Source organism: Desmodus rotundus, chromosome 7 (assembly GCF_022682495.2).
Source record: "Desmodus rotundus isolate HL8 chromosome 7, HLdesRot8A.1, whole genome shotgun sequence".
Lineage (NCBI taxonomy): Eukaryota > Metazoa > Chordata > Mammalia > Chiroptera > Phyllostomidae > Desmodus > Desmodus rotundus.
The window spans coordinates 136,212,590-136,226,621 of NC_071393.1; the positions used below are offsets into that span (position 1 = coordinate 136,212,590).

At 60.5% G+C, this 14,032-nt stretch overlaps 1 protein-coding gene and 1 long non-coding RNA gene across 3 annotated transcripts; one reads left to right on the forward strand and one right to left on the reverse strand.

The window, feature by feature from the left end:
* Positions 1 to 8,535: 8,535 nt before the first annotated feature.
* CKB (creatine kinase B) lies at positions 8,536 to 11,785 on the reverse strand. The gene is made up of 8 exons (XM_053927606.1): positions 11,642 to 11,785; positions 11,127 to 11,331; positions 10,793 to 10,947; positions 10,591 to 10,723; positions 10,160 to 10,331; positions 9,398 to 9,521; positions 9,008 to 9,197; positions 8,536 to 8,923 (listed from the first exon to the last, which is right to left on the reverse strand). Exons 2-8 carry the CDS (start codon positions 11,317 to 11,319, stop codon positions 8,745 to 8,747), a joined length of 1,146 nt encoding a protein of 381 aa, XP_053783581.1. The 5' UTR covers positions 11,320 to 11,331; positions 11,642 to 11,785; the 3' UTR covers positions 8,536 to 8,744.
* LOC139441053 (uncharacterized) lies at positions 9,124 to 13,024 on the forward strand. Of its 2 annotated transcripts, none has more exons than XR_011651459.1 (2): positions 9,124 to 9,224; positions 12,757 to 13,024. It is a non-coding gene; the product is annotated as an uncharacterized lncRNA (long non-coding RNA). The 2 variants fall into 2 exon arrangements; XR_011651458.1 differs by lacking the exon at positions 9,124 to 9,224 and adding an exon at positions 10,306 to 10,442.
* The last annotated feature ends 1,008 nt before the right edge of the window (positions 13,025 to 14,032 follow it).

The window sequence follows — 14,032 nt, forward strand, 5'->3', positions numbered from 1 at the left end:
TGGCTCTTCAAAAGAAAACCTCCTTATGTGTGCATTAGGAGCAAGGTGCTGTTGCTGTGGAAACCGCTCCTGAAAACACCCTGTCCGGGCAGTTCCTGCTCAGTGAGTGATGTGCAGTGACTGTGGCCTCCAAAGGAGTGGCTGCTGAGCGCCGGAAGCACAGGGGCCTAGTGGCCATCTGTGGGCTGTCCCCCGGGCCAGCGTAGATCACATGAGTGTTGGGATGAACTTGGGCAGCCAGGAGTCAGAATGGGCCTGGATCGATGCTTAGAACTGTGTTTGGGGGGCGGGGGGTTATTGGTGGTTACTGATTTGGGGTTTTGGGGTTTTTTTAATTGGTAATTTACCATGGGATCAATTAACGAGCATAAGTGGTTGCTCTTGAAGGGAGTTGTGTGACGTAAATAATGTGTCTTTCCGGTGTCCTGACAATGTACAGGTCAGTCCAGGTGTGACTCTCTGAGAGTGGGACCCAGGCGTCCTTGTTCAGGGAGGAGGACTGATTGCAGGGGTGTTGTCAGTGGGTCTCTGGTTTGCCACTCTGAGGCACCAGAAACCAGGCAGAGGTGACACTTCCTCAGAGATGGTGGCAGTGTAGCAGCTGGGTTCAGGTGGGATTCAGGGTGACGAGTGTCTCGGCAGCATTGTGGTCCTCAGGTCAGAAAGAGCTCAGGCAGGGCCTTGGACCTGTCTTGTGTGTGTCCCCAGGGAAAGGAGATGACAGGATGAGAAGAAGCAGGGGGAGAGAATAGATGGGGAAGTGTGGGGACAGGGAGAGTGGGGTGGGTGGGGCTGAGGCCTTTCTTCATGTTTGGGCCAGACTCAAGGAGGGAAAGCCAGTGTGCTGGGGAGGAGAGCTGAGATCAGAGTGGATGGTCTGTGCCAGGCAGTGTGCCCCGGAGAAGCAGAGCTGCTGGGCCTGCCCCATGGGTCCCTGTAGCAGGGTCTGCGTGGCCACGAATGGGCACAGGCGGGCACAGGCTGGGTTTCCTTCCGAAGCAGGACCTCTTAGGACTCAGTCCACCCAGAGGGCAGAGCCCTATCTAATGGTGCCTCGGGCAGTTTGGCCTCGTGGTTGAGGTATACGCCCTTGACCCAGGCAGCCTAGTTTCCAGGCTTCAGTTTTGTGACATCGGGTTTCCCATAGAAAGTCAGCATGGTAGTAACATCTCCCTCTGGGCTGCTGGCAGAGTCCAGCAGACAGCAGGTGCAGGGCAGGGCACCTGGCAGATGTTGGTGAGAACAGCTACTCACGCAGGTGCAAGATCACAGGTTGTCCCCCTCCAGGCCCCACCACTCGCTCCCACCTGGTGGAGGCACTGAGTCCTAGGGCAGAGGGTTCAGACTCTGGGCCTCTGCCCTCCCAGCCAAGGCAGAGAAGGAAACCCCCCAGTTCCGCAAGCCTGGGGTACTGGTCGCCAACAGAGCCTGCTGTTAAAAAAGTTGACAGCCTGTGCCACCACCTTCCTTGACCCCATGCCTTTCAGCATCCCTCAGGGGACAGGAAGAGCGGTGAGCAGGTTTAAGAGCACAGGCAGGGCCCAGAGAGGTCGGACTGTGTCCTCCGTCCCTGCAGGCTTGGCACATGTCTCCTCCCGAGAGAGGCCCGCTCTGGCCTCACGTCTTCAACAGTCCTGTCTCTCCTATGGCACTAGCAGCCAGCACCCTTTACAAACTTATCTTATGTCTACCTTCCTACCTTTACAAGAACATCAGCCCCATGAGGCAAAGATCTTCATCCTTTTTTTTTCCCCCCTGTATCCCAGGTACCTAGGATAGTACCTGGTACATTGTACAAAGTAAGTATTCAAACAATAATAAAGCACAGGCAAGGGATACCTCAGAAGCACCAAGCAGCTTTAGTGGCTTCTGTCAGAACTATTCTGAGGTCCTGCTAGGCTCCAGCAACCCTTGCACCCGTCCTGCGTCACAGCTGGGGCTTGGGGACCAGCAAGGAACCCGCAGAGTGGAGTTCTGGGGGTCCGAGCACACCTCTTCCCCTAGCAGCCTGCACAGCATGCCACCCTGTGTCATTCAGCTCAGGCAGGTGCTGTGGACGGAGAGACAGGAGTGGGCCCTGGCTCAGGTGACATTTGCCATCCGACAAGAAATGGAGTTAAAACATTTGACTTAGTGCCTTCATCTGTGTCCCTCACCATGGAGTCACACAGTCAGTGTGTTTGGATTTCAACCTGGGGCTTAGCGGCAGGGTGAGGGTCATGGTGTTAACAGTGGCCCTTGCCTCGGCGCACCATGTCGCAGGCGCCAGTCCCTCAGGGAGATCTGCTGAGCAGGAATCCTGGTTCAAGGATGTAGGGAAGCTGGTCCTTGGGTCACCTGGGGGTGGTGACTAGACCATGGCCCTCTAAGATCTTGGGTCTGGGCCTCTGAGGGTGAAGACCGGGAAATAGGGGCCACGTTGTGCCCTTCGGTTGCCATCGGCTGTGGTTTCGTGACTGCTCTGATCCATTTGCGTTCTTGCTGCTGTTGGTGTGATGGGGCCAATCGGTCACAAGCTCTGAGGTTTTTGTCTTTTTCCAGATCCCCAGGTACTCATTGCTGTGGCTTCTGGCTATGGTGAAATACCTTCTCACCCCGTGGGGTGATAAATAGAGGCCCACGTGGGGCGTCACTGAGAAAAGAGGGATCAGACTTGGGCTCTTCATGCAGCCTGTGCCTTTCGTATTTTCTGCTCATGCTGTTCCTGCAGCCCATTTAACTTACCTCTCTGTGTTATTTTAAGCCTCTAGAACTCGTCCCTCCAGCAGGGGGGGTTTGGTAGCAGGAGTGCTGGCTGTCCCACCCTGGTGGTGTCTTCTGCTCTCCAGTTGAGACTCAGGTGTTTGAAGATAAACACTGTGTTCAGTCCCTGAGGGTTGCTTCTCCAAGTCAAACCGCCCAGTTCTTCTCAGGTGTTTCAGGAAGAGACCTGAACACTGTCATCATTGTTCCTCCATTCATTCACCCACATACATACTTGGGGCAGGCTAGGGTGGAGCAGCAGCTGCCCCAGAGGGCCCTTTGCAGAGCTGTGGGAATCCAAAAATAAACCAGGTAAAGCCCTGTCTTCTAGAAGCTCGTTCTCACAGGGCAGCAATGCAGATACAGTCTTGGACCTGGTGCGGCCCATGTTGGGTGAAGGAATGCCAGGACTCAAGGCTGAGTAGGGAGCAGGTCTGGGTGGATCGGGCGGGTACAGGTGACACGTACAGCGTGAAGCACCCCACATCTGCTCAGGGGAGGAAGGAGCAGCGCGTGCAGACCTGCAGGGCAGTGATGGGGCCAGACAAGCTGGTGCAGTCCAGGGCAGGCTCTGTCATGTCGTCACAATAAAGTGTCTCAGACAACACACCTCTGTTCTGTTAAGAGGACTTGGGCCCAACACATCCTTCGGGAGTGACCCAGGAGGCTTCAGGCCAGACTCCTGCTGCCCCCAGACCAAAACAGACCCCACTGCCCTAGGTGGAGAGCCAGGTCCCTGGGGACCAGAGAGGAAGCATTTTGGCAAGGGGCACCTGGCATGCTGGCTTCCTCCAGACTGAGCTTTGCAACAACTTGCCTCTGCCTCCCGGAGGGAATGCCAGCAGGTGGCGGAGATGTGGTCCCTTGTCAAAGCAGGCATGATTTGCATGGAAGCAAGCTGGGAAGTAGCACATGCGTCATGTTCGTTTCGTAAGGCACAGGGACTGTGCCAGGCCTGAGCACACTGTGCACTCGGTGCTGTTGGGGCAGCTTCCTCTGCTTGGAACCTTGGCCAGCTTCTCACACTTCAGCACCCCGCTCAGCTGTACCTACTGCTCCCGGTCCTGGGGGTTCTCACTCTCAGCCCCAGCTTGGCTGGCCCTTCTCTGCTGCCGTCCCTCGTCCCTGGGTCCCCTCTCCACGTGCTCTGAGTTCTGCAGAGTCCTGATGGGCTTATCCTGGAGCACTCAGCCTGTGGTCATGGTGGGAGCCCTGCCCCCCAGGAAGGCCTGCTGCACGCCCTGTCCTGGTGTGTCAGTGTGCAGGCTCATTGCTGGACCGCGTGGCCCCCTGTCACATCATTAATAAGTGGGACCGAGACACTGGAACTGGACTGGAGAAGAAAGTCGTGTCATCCCGTGTCCTTGAGGCTGGTCTCTAGGAAGAATGAGGAGGAGGAGGCACCCCTGCTGAGACAGGCGCTGCAGCCATGACGTTTGTGCAGCAGTGCAGGTGGCCCTCACGGTGTCAGCAACTTTAAGTATGAGCGATTATGTAAAACCTTTATTAGTTCTTCCTGAAACTGAGAAACATTTGAAGTGCTGAGCAGTTTGTGTATTTCTGGAATAACCTGAGCATATATACATGTTAACACAGACCACCTGTACCAGTAATGGAAGCAGACCCGTTGGGCTGGGACCGAATGAGTGCGGGAAGACCCAGAGCTTGAGCCCCAGTCTGCACTCTCAGAGACAAAAGTCCTGACGTAGTGACGTAACTGGGCAGCGTGACATGATGGGAGAGGAGGAGGCCCTCCCCAGAAGGAGGGCTGGAGCAGGTGGGGAACAGAGGTGGGCCCTGGGCTTTGGGTGGGCAGGGCAGAGTGCGGACAGCAGAGAGAGACACGCAGGAAGGAGCCCCAGGTTAGACCAAAACTGCAAAGGCCTGGAGGTGGTGCCGCCGCCTCCATCAGGCACCAGCCCGGCATGTGCCACCCTGAGCGCCTGTGGACATGGCGGGTGCCCGATGCCAGGCTGTTTCTGCAGCCATTGGTATTGGGTCTGACTAAATTCCTGGACAGTTGCACATCCAAGCCCTGCAGGACCCTGAGCAGGGTCCCAGCCCCAATCCCTGTCCCCGAGTCAGGAGTGCTGGCCGTTGCTCATGTGCGGCCATTGCTCATGTGTGTCAGGTTGCACGCCCAGAGAGGCTCTCCCGCTAGGCTGGGGGCCCTTGTCCTCTCATCCCAAGACAGCTGCGGGAATGTTTTGTCCCGTGGTGATGGCCTTGGAAACCTGCTGCTCCCGCTGGGCAGCTGCAGGCCGGGAGGAGGCTCAGGAGCAGGTTTTGTTGGGAAAGCAGAGGGGTGGGTAGGTGACTGCTGGGCGGACAGTGGCTGGCTGTACAGATTCATCAGAAATGGGAGGAGCTGGAGAGGGTATTTGCAGCTTTTCTGGGTCTTTAGTTATTTATTGAAGTCAGGCCTTCAACTCTGACAAGCCCTGTCTTTGAGAAGGGTGTGGAAACCAGGACCTCTGAAACCAAGCACAACTGCACCTACAGAGAGGGTCGTGGGGCGCGACAGGGAGAGTCCTCACACTGCACACGTCCTCCAGGCCCTGCCCAGCAGACGGTGGGACCCAGGGCCTCAGCAGACAGTTCTCCTGTATGGGGCCTCACCTCTCCCAGCTGAAATGCTGTGCCCTGCTCCTGAAAACCTCAGCCAGAAATGGAACTTCTTGTCAAAAGATTGTTTCCCTTTGTTACCTGTGGGGAAGGAGATTAACTCAGAATCTGGTGAGGCCAGGGTGCAGCCCCCAGGGTGCCGTAGGAGGTTTTGGTGTCAGCTGGGTGCTCCAAATAGAAATGCAGAGTAAGGAACCGGCAGGCAGCCGCCGCCTCTTCAGCTCCCGCCCAGAGCAGCAGCTCTGCACATTCAGGGCTGGGATGCTGTGGGGCGTGACGGAGCGGCGAGGAGAGCCCAGCGTGAGGAGCCAGGCGGTGTCCCTGCCCTTTCCCCTCTCTGAGCCTCAGTTTCCACCATGGGGGTGGTCATTCAAGCAGAGCGAATGAGGGGCGGTGACAGCAAAGTCCTGTCCCAGTGGTCTCCCACGAACTGTGACATGGGAGCACTTTGTAAAAAAAACACTTAAAAAGAATTTGGTTTGGCTTATGTAACTAATACATGTTCACTGTGGGGAGTTTGGAAGTAGAGTTTAAAGAAGGAAGTCACCTGTCAGCTCACCACCTACAGCTCACTGCTGTGCTTGGGTTTTTCCATACATGTTCTGTGTGGGATCTGAGGACAGGCTGTTTTATAACCGATTTCCGAGTCAGCTTCCCGAAGCACGTGGGCAGCTCTCTCGCTGAGCTTTGCACACTGCTGTGGGTGCCTGCACCGCATCGAGGGAGGTGTCCTGGGTTTGTGACCGACCCTCTCTGTTGTTGGCAGTCCCAACCCGTGCTTCCCTGTTCTAAGTAATTGTATCTCTTAACTGTTTCTGTAGGGCAGTGAGTGTTGGCAGGGGGCAGTCTTGGTCCCCACACTGCTAGCGTCTAGAAGCTGGAGGCTGGCGGAGGCCCCCACAGCGTCGTCCTGTCCAGATGGCCTTGGGGCTGCAGCTGTGGGACCAGGCAGCAGCTCCTTTCCCAGCCGCAGCGGCCGTGCCTGGTCTGAATGCCGCCAGTGTGGCTGGCCAGTGTCTTCCACCCAAGACAGTGAATGAGCCGAGTGTGTTCCCTCAGTAGTGTGTGTGGTGTTCCTTAGGCTCCCATGTTCGACCGTGATCTCAAGGAAAATAAAACTTCCCCCTGTTTAAAGGTCCCTGGAGTCCAGAGGAAAGGGAAGGTTCTGGGGCCCTGGCTGAAGGTCCATGTGCAGACTGCTGAGAGCAGGCCTCGCCCCGGAGAGGTAAGGCTGCCCGAGAGAGTGCGCTTCCCCCAGCAGGGCCAAAAGCAGAGACTGGGTGCAGCAGAGGGCGGAGGCCCAGGAGTGCAGCCCCGGGGTCCAGCCAGGCGTGGCGGAGCCCGAGGCGGCTCCTGCAGCAGTGAGCCTGCTTGTCCAGGTTCCTGAGGGCCCAGCTGGAGAGGACAGGGCTCCGCCTTTCCAGCCGCAGGGAGGTGGCTTGAGTGGCTTCTCTGCCTGGGAAATGCTGAGCCTAGGCCCTGCCACCCTGGGCCTTCCTGAGGGGCGTGCTGAGGGGAGTACCCAGTCTGGCAGTGCAGGCAGTGAAACGGTATGTGCTGGCCTGAGCAGGCCGCCAGGTGCCGGTTGCCCATCTCCTCGCGGAGGAGCAGAGGCAGATGGGCCAGGAACCTCCTGGCCAACACGCTGTCACTGTGCAGCAGAGCCACACTGGCAGTGACATAGTAAGACTGGCCAGGGAGGGCATCCCATGGCTTCCGCTGCCTCCTGCATGCACTGCCCTCCAGCCCCCATGGGCCGGGGACGCTGAAGCTGAGGAATGGGAGCCCTGCCTGACTCGTGCCCCTGGCCTGGCCCTTCGTGGGTGCAGAGCACCCCTCCCTGCCAGCCTTGTGCTCCAGGGGGCCAGCCTCGCCAGGCGTTGACTCACAAAGGCTCCTGGACACCACCCTCATGGGCCCTCAGACGAAGCCCAGCCCCCAGGCAGATGCCAGGACACACTTTCAGCTCCGGCTCCATTCCTGTCCACCCCACCCCCCCACACCCCGTGCTTGTCCTGAGCCCCAGGGCCTGGGTTGACAAGTTGCCCCTGACTCCAGGTAATGAGCACCCACCATCTTCAGTGGGCAAGACTTCCCAGCACAAGACAGGGTGTAACCTTGGGAGGATGAGGCTGCCCAGACCAAGCTTAAGGAGTTGGGGAGCTCCAGACCCTGGTGGGGGTGTAGCAGGACAGAGGCAGCCCTGGCCAGCAGGTGGCAGCACAGACTGTCGTTGGGGCTGAAGGGTTGGAGGAGCAGCCTGGCCCTGGTGGACTCACCAGACCCACCTCTGCTCCCCAAGCCCTGGCCCAGGATGCCCACTGTGCTGGGCCCCCGGAGTAGGAGACCAGTCAGGGACTGTGGTGGTTGGGGCATGGCTGGACAGCCTGTCCTCCTCCTGGCCAGGCACCCTGTGGACCCTGTGGTGGAACCCACTGTGGAAGGCCAAGGGGCTGGGGCACCTGAAGCTCCTAAAGAGGAGTTTCCACCCTGGATGGGTGGCTCAGTTGGTTGGAGCATCTCCCTGATACACGAAGATTGCAGGTTCGATTCCTGGTCAGGGCACATATAAGCACCAACCAGTGAATGCATGAATAAGTGGAACAAGAAATTGATGTTTCTCCCTTCCTTTCTGTTTAAAATCAATAATAAAATTTATTTTAAAAAACAGTAAAAGGGGGGGTGCTCCAAGGAGGAGAGAGATTTAAGGGCCCCTGGGCTTCCTGGAAGGAACTGGAGGGCTGGGCCTGGGACCACAGAGGGGCCAGTTCAGCCTGAGGGGAGAGAGAATCTAGCAGAGTAAGTGTTGGGGAGGAGACCAGGGTGGTGGGGTGGAGTATTTATGGGGAGATTTATGGCTCCTGTCCCTGGGGTGGAGTATTTTTGGGGAGATTTATGGCTCCTGTCCCCCTCACAGCATCCACACTGCCCCCACTCTGCAGGATGGGGCTGAGCAAGGTGCCAAGCTCCACCTCCCAGGCCCAAATGCTCTTAGATGCTCAGGTTGGGGCTCTGCCACCCTGGAGCTCCTCCCTCTCTTTGCTCCCCCACCCCAGGCCTGCAGGGAAGCCAAGTCGGCAGGACGGCCTGGCCCTGGATGGGCACAGCAGGGTGACCACCTGCTGGTCACTGTTGCGTCTTACAGACAACGAAGCAGAAAAAGCAGACTGGGCAGACCAAAACCCTAGTTTATTTCAGCATCAGCAACATCTCAGCCATCACAAAAATAAACTCTACCAAGGGTGACAGAAGTCTCTACAGCGAGGCTAAGGGCTCAGCCGCCACGCGGTGAGCATTGGGGTGCATGGTGGGCACTGCCCGGGCAATAAGTTAGGAAGCAGCAGGGCTGGTGGCCGTGACAGGTGTGGGCCGGGCCTTCACTTCTGGGCAGGCACAAGGTCATCAATGGCCTGGCCCTGCTCCAGCCGCTGCTCCATCTCGATGAGCAGCTTCACGCCATCCACCACCATCTGCACGAGCTCCACCTCCGAGAAGCCCAGGCGGTCAGCATTGGAGATGTCAAAGACCCCGCCCACAGCAGCGGTGTCCACGCCACCTGGGGAGACAACCAAGTAGGCAGGGCTGGGGCAGGTGCTGCCCCAGGGGGGAGAGAACTGCTGGCAGACCCTGCCTCACGCACCTGTGCCTCGCTTCTGGAGCCGCAGCCTCTTGAGCACTTCCGGGAACTTCTCGTGCTTGCCCAGGTGGGGCAGCTTGATGTGCACACCTGCCCGCAGCCCTGTGCCCAGGTTGGACGGGCAGGTGAGGATGTAGCCCAGGTGAGGGTTCCACATGAACTCGTAGTTCTTAGACTTGAAGAGTGTTTCAATCTGGAGGTGGAGAAGATGGCGTGACAGGTGAGGCCTGTGGAGGGGACTCCCCTCCCCCAAGGGACCCACTGGGCCCCGGAGCCCCTCTCCCCCGCTCCCTCGCTCCCAGCAGAGCCTGAACTCAGGGGGCCTGGCCCTGCCCTCTCCCTGACACCGAAGCCCGAGTCATGCCAGCTCCAGTGGGGGCGGCCCAGCCCGACCTGGGTGAGGCCACTGCAGAACCGGGTGAACACCTCCTTCATGTCGCCCCCCTTCTGCATGGAGATGACCCGCAGGTGGTCCTCCTCGTTGATCCACACCAGAAGGGTCTTGCTGTCATTATGCCTGGGGGAGGGGCGCGGTCAAGCCGCCTTCCCGGACTGTGGTCTCAGGGCACGTCCCAGAAACCACTCCAGGAGGTCCCCAGGCCTGAGGAGCCTCGCGAGTCCCAAAGGTGTCCTTCCGGCAGTGCCGGGGGTGGGGGGCAGCAGGGAGGCCAGGACGCCTTGGGAAGGGTTCAGAAAGCCCTGAGCTGCCCCTGCCCCTGCCAGTCATGTTCCTGGGGGATGAGTACTGGGGGGGGGGGGACAAGGTGCCCACGTAGGAGGTGAGGGCAGGCAGGAGGCTGTGAGCCTCCCCACGCCCACTGGGAGGCGGCTGCGTCACCCAGCACCTGACAAAGAGTCCCGGCGGAGGGGGTGGGGGCCGGGAAGAGAGTGAGAAAGAAAACAAGCTCCAGGTCCCAAGAGGGGGTGGAAACGAGAAGCCAGCACGATCTGTCCCCCACCTCCGAGATCCAGAGAGGGGGAGGCCTCCACCAGCCCGGCCCCTCCGCTCACCTGGGCGCTCAAGGTCACCTGCGAGGAGGCCTGGGCGGCAGCACACGGGACCCAGGAGCGCGGCCCCTCCCTTCCTCCAAGGCGTGGGCGAGCGCGGGGCGGAGCGGAGGGGGAGGCCCGGGGAGGGGTGGGGAGGGCACGCACCAGATGCCGCGGGCGTCCGGCCAGTCCCGGGCCATGCCCGAGGCCAGCAGCAGGGGCGACACGGGCTTGTCGAAGAGGAAGTGGTCGTCGATGAGCTGCTGCTGCTCCGCCTCCGTCATGCTCTTGAGCGCGTAGTACCTGCCGGCCAGGTCGCCCTCCAGGCTCGACAGGGCTGCGGGGAGGCTCGCTCAGGGGGCCCGCCGCCGGCACGCGCCCGCCGCCTCCCCGCGTGCGCCCAGCCCTGAGGGGAGCCCAGTCCACGCGCTCCTGGCGGCGGTCCGAGGTGGGGACCTCGCCGGGCCGCGGCCGCTGTCGGCGTGGGGCTGGGCTTCGGTCCCTTGGGAAACCGGACCGCGTTTGCAGCGAAGAGCGCCGCGGCGGTTCGGGTGCCGGGTAAACAAGGCAGGGGGGGCCGGGGCGGGGACCCCTACCTTCCACCGCCAGCTTCTCGATGGCGCGGCGCTCCCCGCGGCTGCAGTGCGGCGGGAGGCAGAAGCCGCGGATGCTCCGGCCCGTGCGCACCCGCGAGCTCAGCACGTAGTTGGGGTCCAGGTCGTCGCCGCCCTACGGGGCGAGTGGAGGTGAGCGCCGGGACACCCCCCCAGCCCAACCCGCCCCCGGGCCGCCCCGCACCTGCAGGTTGTCGGGATTGAGGTCGGTCTTGTGCTCGTCACTCGGCTTGTAGCCGCCATGTCGGTCCTCGATGATGGGGTCAAAGAGATCCTTGAACACCTCGTAGGACTCCTCGTCGCCCGCTACGCAGCCCACAGTCATGATATACGGGTGGCCTGGGGGGGGCGCGGGACGGGGACAGTGACGTCACTGCCAGGCCTGAGGCGGCTGCGCGCAGGGAGGGGGCGCGGCGACCCCCGCCCGAGGTGCGGTCGTGAGGGCGCTGAACCCCAGCCCCCGGACGTCCTGCGGGTAAGGCGCGGACACCCTGACCCCGGGGCTGGGCTGGCCGTACCCGGGTTGTCCACTCCAGTCTGGATGACGTCGTCCAGCGTGAAGCCACTCGGCGTGCTCTTGGCGCGCAGCTCGGCGTACAGCTCCGGGGTCAGCACCTTGGCCATGTGGTTGTTGTGGCTGCTGAGGTCGGGGAACTCGTCCTCGGCCGGGAAGCGCAGCTTCAGCGCGTTGTGGCTGTTGGAGAAGGGCATGGCGGCGGCGGGCTGTGGGAGACGCGGGCATCAGCGGGGCTCGGCTCACCCGGCCTCCCAGGGACCTGCAGACCACCAGGGCCCCGCGGCCCTGGCCCCCAGTCCCCTCGGGACGCCGCCGAGGCCAGTTGGGTCCGCCGAGCGCGCGCGCGCAGGGGGCAACTGCACCGCCCAGGACCCCCGGCCTGCTGGCGCACCCGCTCCAGGCGGGGGTCCCGTCGTTCCCAGAGCGCATGATGCCGCGGTCCCCACGTCCCTCTGTGCGCCGCGCCCCCGCCCTGGCACCCAGCGCGGCCGCGTCCCGGCTCTCGGGCCCACTCACCCGGCGATGGTGGTGCAGGGAGCGCTCGTTCCTTCCACAGACAGCTCCGGGAGCGGCGCAGGAGAACAGCGGCTGCTCCGCGCTCCCGAGGCTCTTAAGGGACGCAACGCGGGCCGCCCATTGGCCGCTATTTATAGCCCATTCATTCCATTGGCCCGCGCTGCGGGGTGGTGTCGCCCCTTTGTCCGCGGCTGGTCGCCGCAGACCAACCCCCCCTGGCCACCCACCCTAAGGACCCGCTATCCGGGACCCAGCACAGTCCGCCTACCCCACCAGTCGCCGGTCCCCAGACCCCGAAGTCGGAACCTCAGACCCGTAGACATGCTGGAGTTCCCCCTGACCCTGCCTCTGGGCGGGAAACTGAGGCAGGAGAGCCACCGGGCACTTGAGGACTTAAGGGCTCGGGCTGTTCTGCATCCTGGCTACCCCACTTCGCTCCTCCCGCCAGTCCCCAGGGTGGCGGCGGCAAGGGGCCGGGCTAGAGCGTCCTGGGCTGCCGCAGCAGTTCCTGACCCCACCCCCTACTCCCGCCCCAGCTGGTTCCCCGAGGCCGACCTTCTTCAAGGTGCCCGCAGGCATCTCCTGGGCGGCCTTGGTGCAGAGTGAAAGGCAACCAGAGGCGCAGTCTGGCCGCGGCCCAGCCCCGAGGCACCCACGATGCCTTGACCTTGAGCAAGTCCCTGAGAGCTCTGGGCGTTCGAGCCAGAGACCCCCGAGCCCTGCTTCTCCGGTGTTCGCGGCCCAGAGAGGCCGCTGGTGAGTGCAGCCTCAGTCTCCAGACCCCCGCCCCCAAAGGCGGTCAGCCCAGACGCTGGTTAGCTGGCGAAGCCGCGAGGAAACACAAACAAACAGTAACTACGTGTGAGATTTAAAAACCACTGAAAGTCAGAATCACGCAAATGAAAACAATGAAGACTCCACCTTCCACTCCCCGCAACACACCCAGATTAGCGAAACTGAGAGGTTGATAGCAGCCAGTGCTGGCTATGGGTCGGAACGCCGGGAGGCAGGCATACGAAATTTTGGATTGCGACATCCTTTTTGGAAAGTAATTTGGCAGTATCTATTGGAATTTAGAATGTCCGCCCTCCGTGACCCTGTGATCCCACTTCTAGGAATTCGGCCTACAGAAAGGATCCAGCCGCGTTTCTCTTCGCAGAGAGACAGGAAGACGCATGGTGGGAAAACGAACACACAAAACAACGTGGATGCGACTCAGTGCCCATCACCTGGACACTGGCCAGGGGCAGGGAGGCCTGTCCCCAGTGTGGAATATTATGCAGCTATTTAGAAAGTGTCCCTTGTGTGGCTCAGTTGGTTGGGGAGCATTGTGTCTTACACCAAAAGGTTGGGGATTCAAAAAATAAATAGAAGAGTGAACCAGAGATGCTATGGTTCCTATCCATCATGCGTAGCTCCGAGAATAAAGCAAGAAAGGAGAACCCTTATCTATGTGTGTATCCAGCAAAGCCCTCCCAGGGCCTGCACCGTGAGCTCTGCCTGCAGCGCGGTGAACAGTGGGCCTGCAAGCAGCCAAGGGAAGAGAACACCAGATGGGAGGAGACTGGCAGGGCTGGGAGCCCAGCGCAACGAGAATGGTGCATCCCTTCCCTCCCTGCCCTCCCTGCGTGGACATCAAAGGGTGTGGGGTCTCGCTGGCTGTCCCTGGCTGTTCCTGTGGTGACCACATAGGGGACTCCTGGTTCTTTCCACCCACCCCCCCACACCTTGGCATGCTTTGACCTGTTTCTGGTCAGCATTTTGGGTTTTATTCTTTTTTTTTTAGGCCCATAAAACAAACCATTGTAAGCAGGCAAATGGTCCAGGCTGGCTGGACAGCAGCTTCCTTTAAGCCCAGAATTCCTGCAGTCTGTGCCCACTGCAGCCCCTCCCCCCCCAATTTTAGAAATATCTGTGGCCACCCTCCCCACCCCCAAAGGCCTGATGGGCTCAAGTTTCTGTTTCTAGAAACCAGAGCTGCTGGCTCCTGGAGGCTGACTTAACTTTCAGACACCAAGGGGGGGTGGTCACTCAGAGCTTCCTCTTTGTCTTCAGCCTCTGTGGCTTCTCAGAAGGCCGCCCCTCCACCCCCACCTTCAGGCCACCGGGGGACCTGGCCGCTTTGGGGGTTGGGGAGAGGGAAGGTCCACACTGGAGAGGTAGGTCCGGAGGCCTGGGGCTGCCCTGACCAAGGTCAGGCCCTGGGGATGTCCTGCCTGGGCCTTCTGAGGTGGGTATTTTGTCCCCATTTTACAAATAAGCAAAGGGAAGATCAGAAGGTGGTGACAGGGGCCAGGTCAGAGGTGCAGCAATCTCTCAATGAGTCCTTGAGTGGCTGGCCCTGTGGTAACAGTAATCTGACTGGGCCACCCTGGGGACCTCTGGCAGGCC

Bases quoted from the DNA above. Each gene is read 5' to 3' on its own strand.
- CKB (XM_053927606.1), bottom strand. From the start codon at position 11,319: ATGCCCTTCTCCAACAGCCACAACGCGCTGAAGCTGCGCTTCCCGGCC. The intron at 10,948-11,126 runs GTACGGCCAGCC...CGCCCCCCCCAG, and splicing joins GACTGGAGTGGACAACCCGG to GCCACCCGTATATCATGACT. The intron at 8,924-9,007 runs GTGCGTGAGGCA...TTGTCTCCCCAG, and splicing joins GCTCCAGAAGCGAGGCACAG to GTGGCGTGGACACCGCTGCT.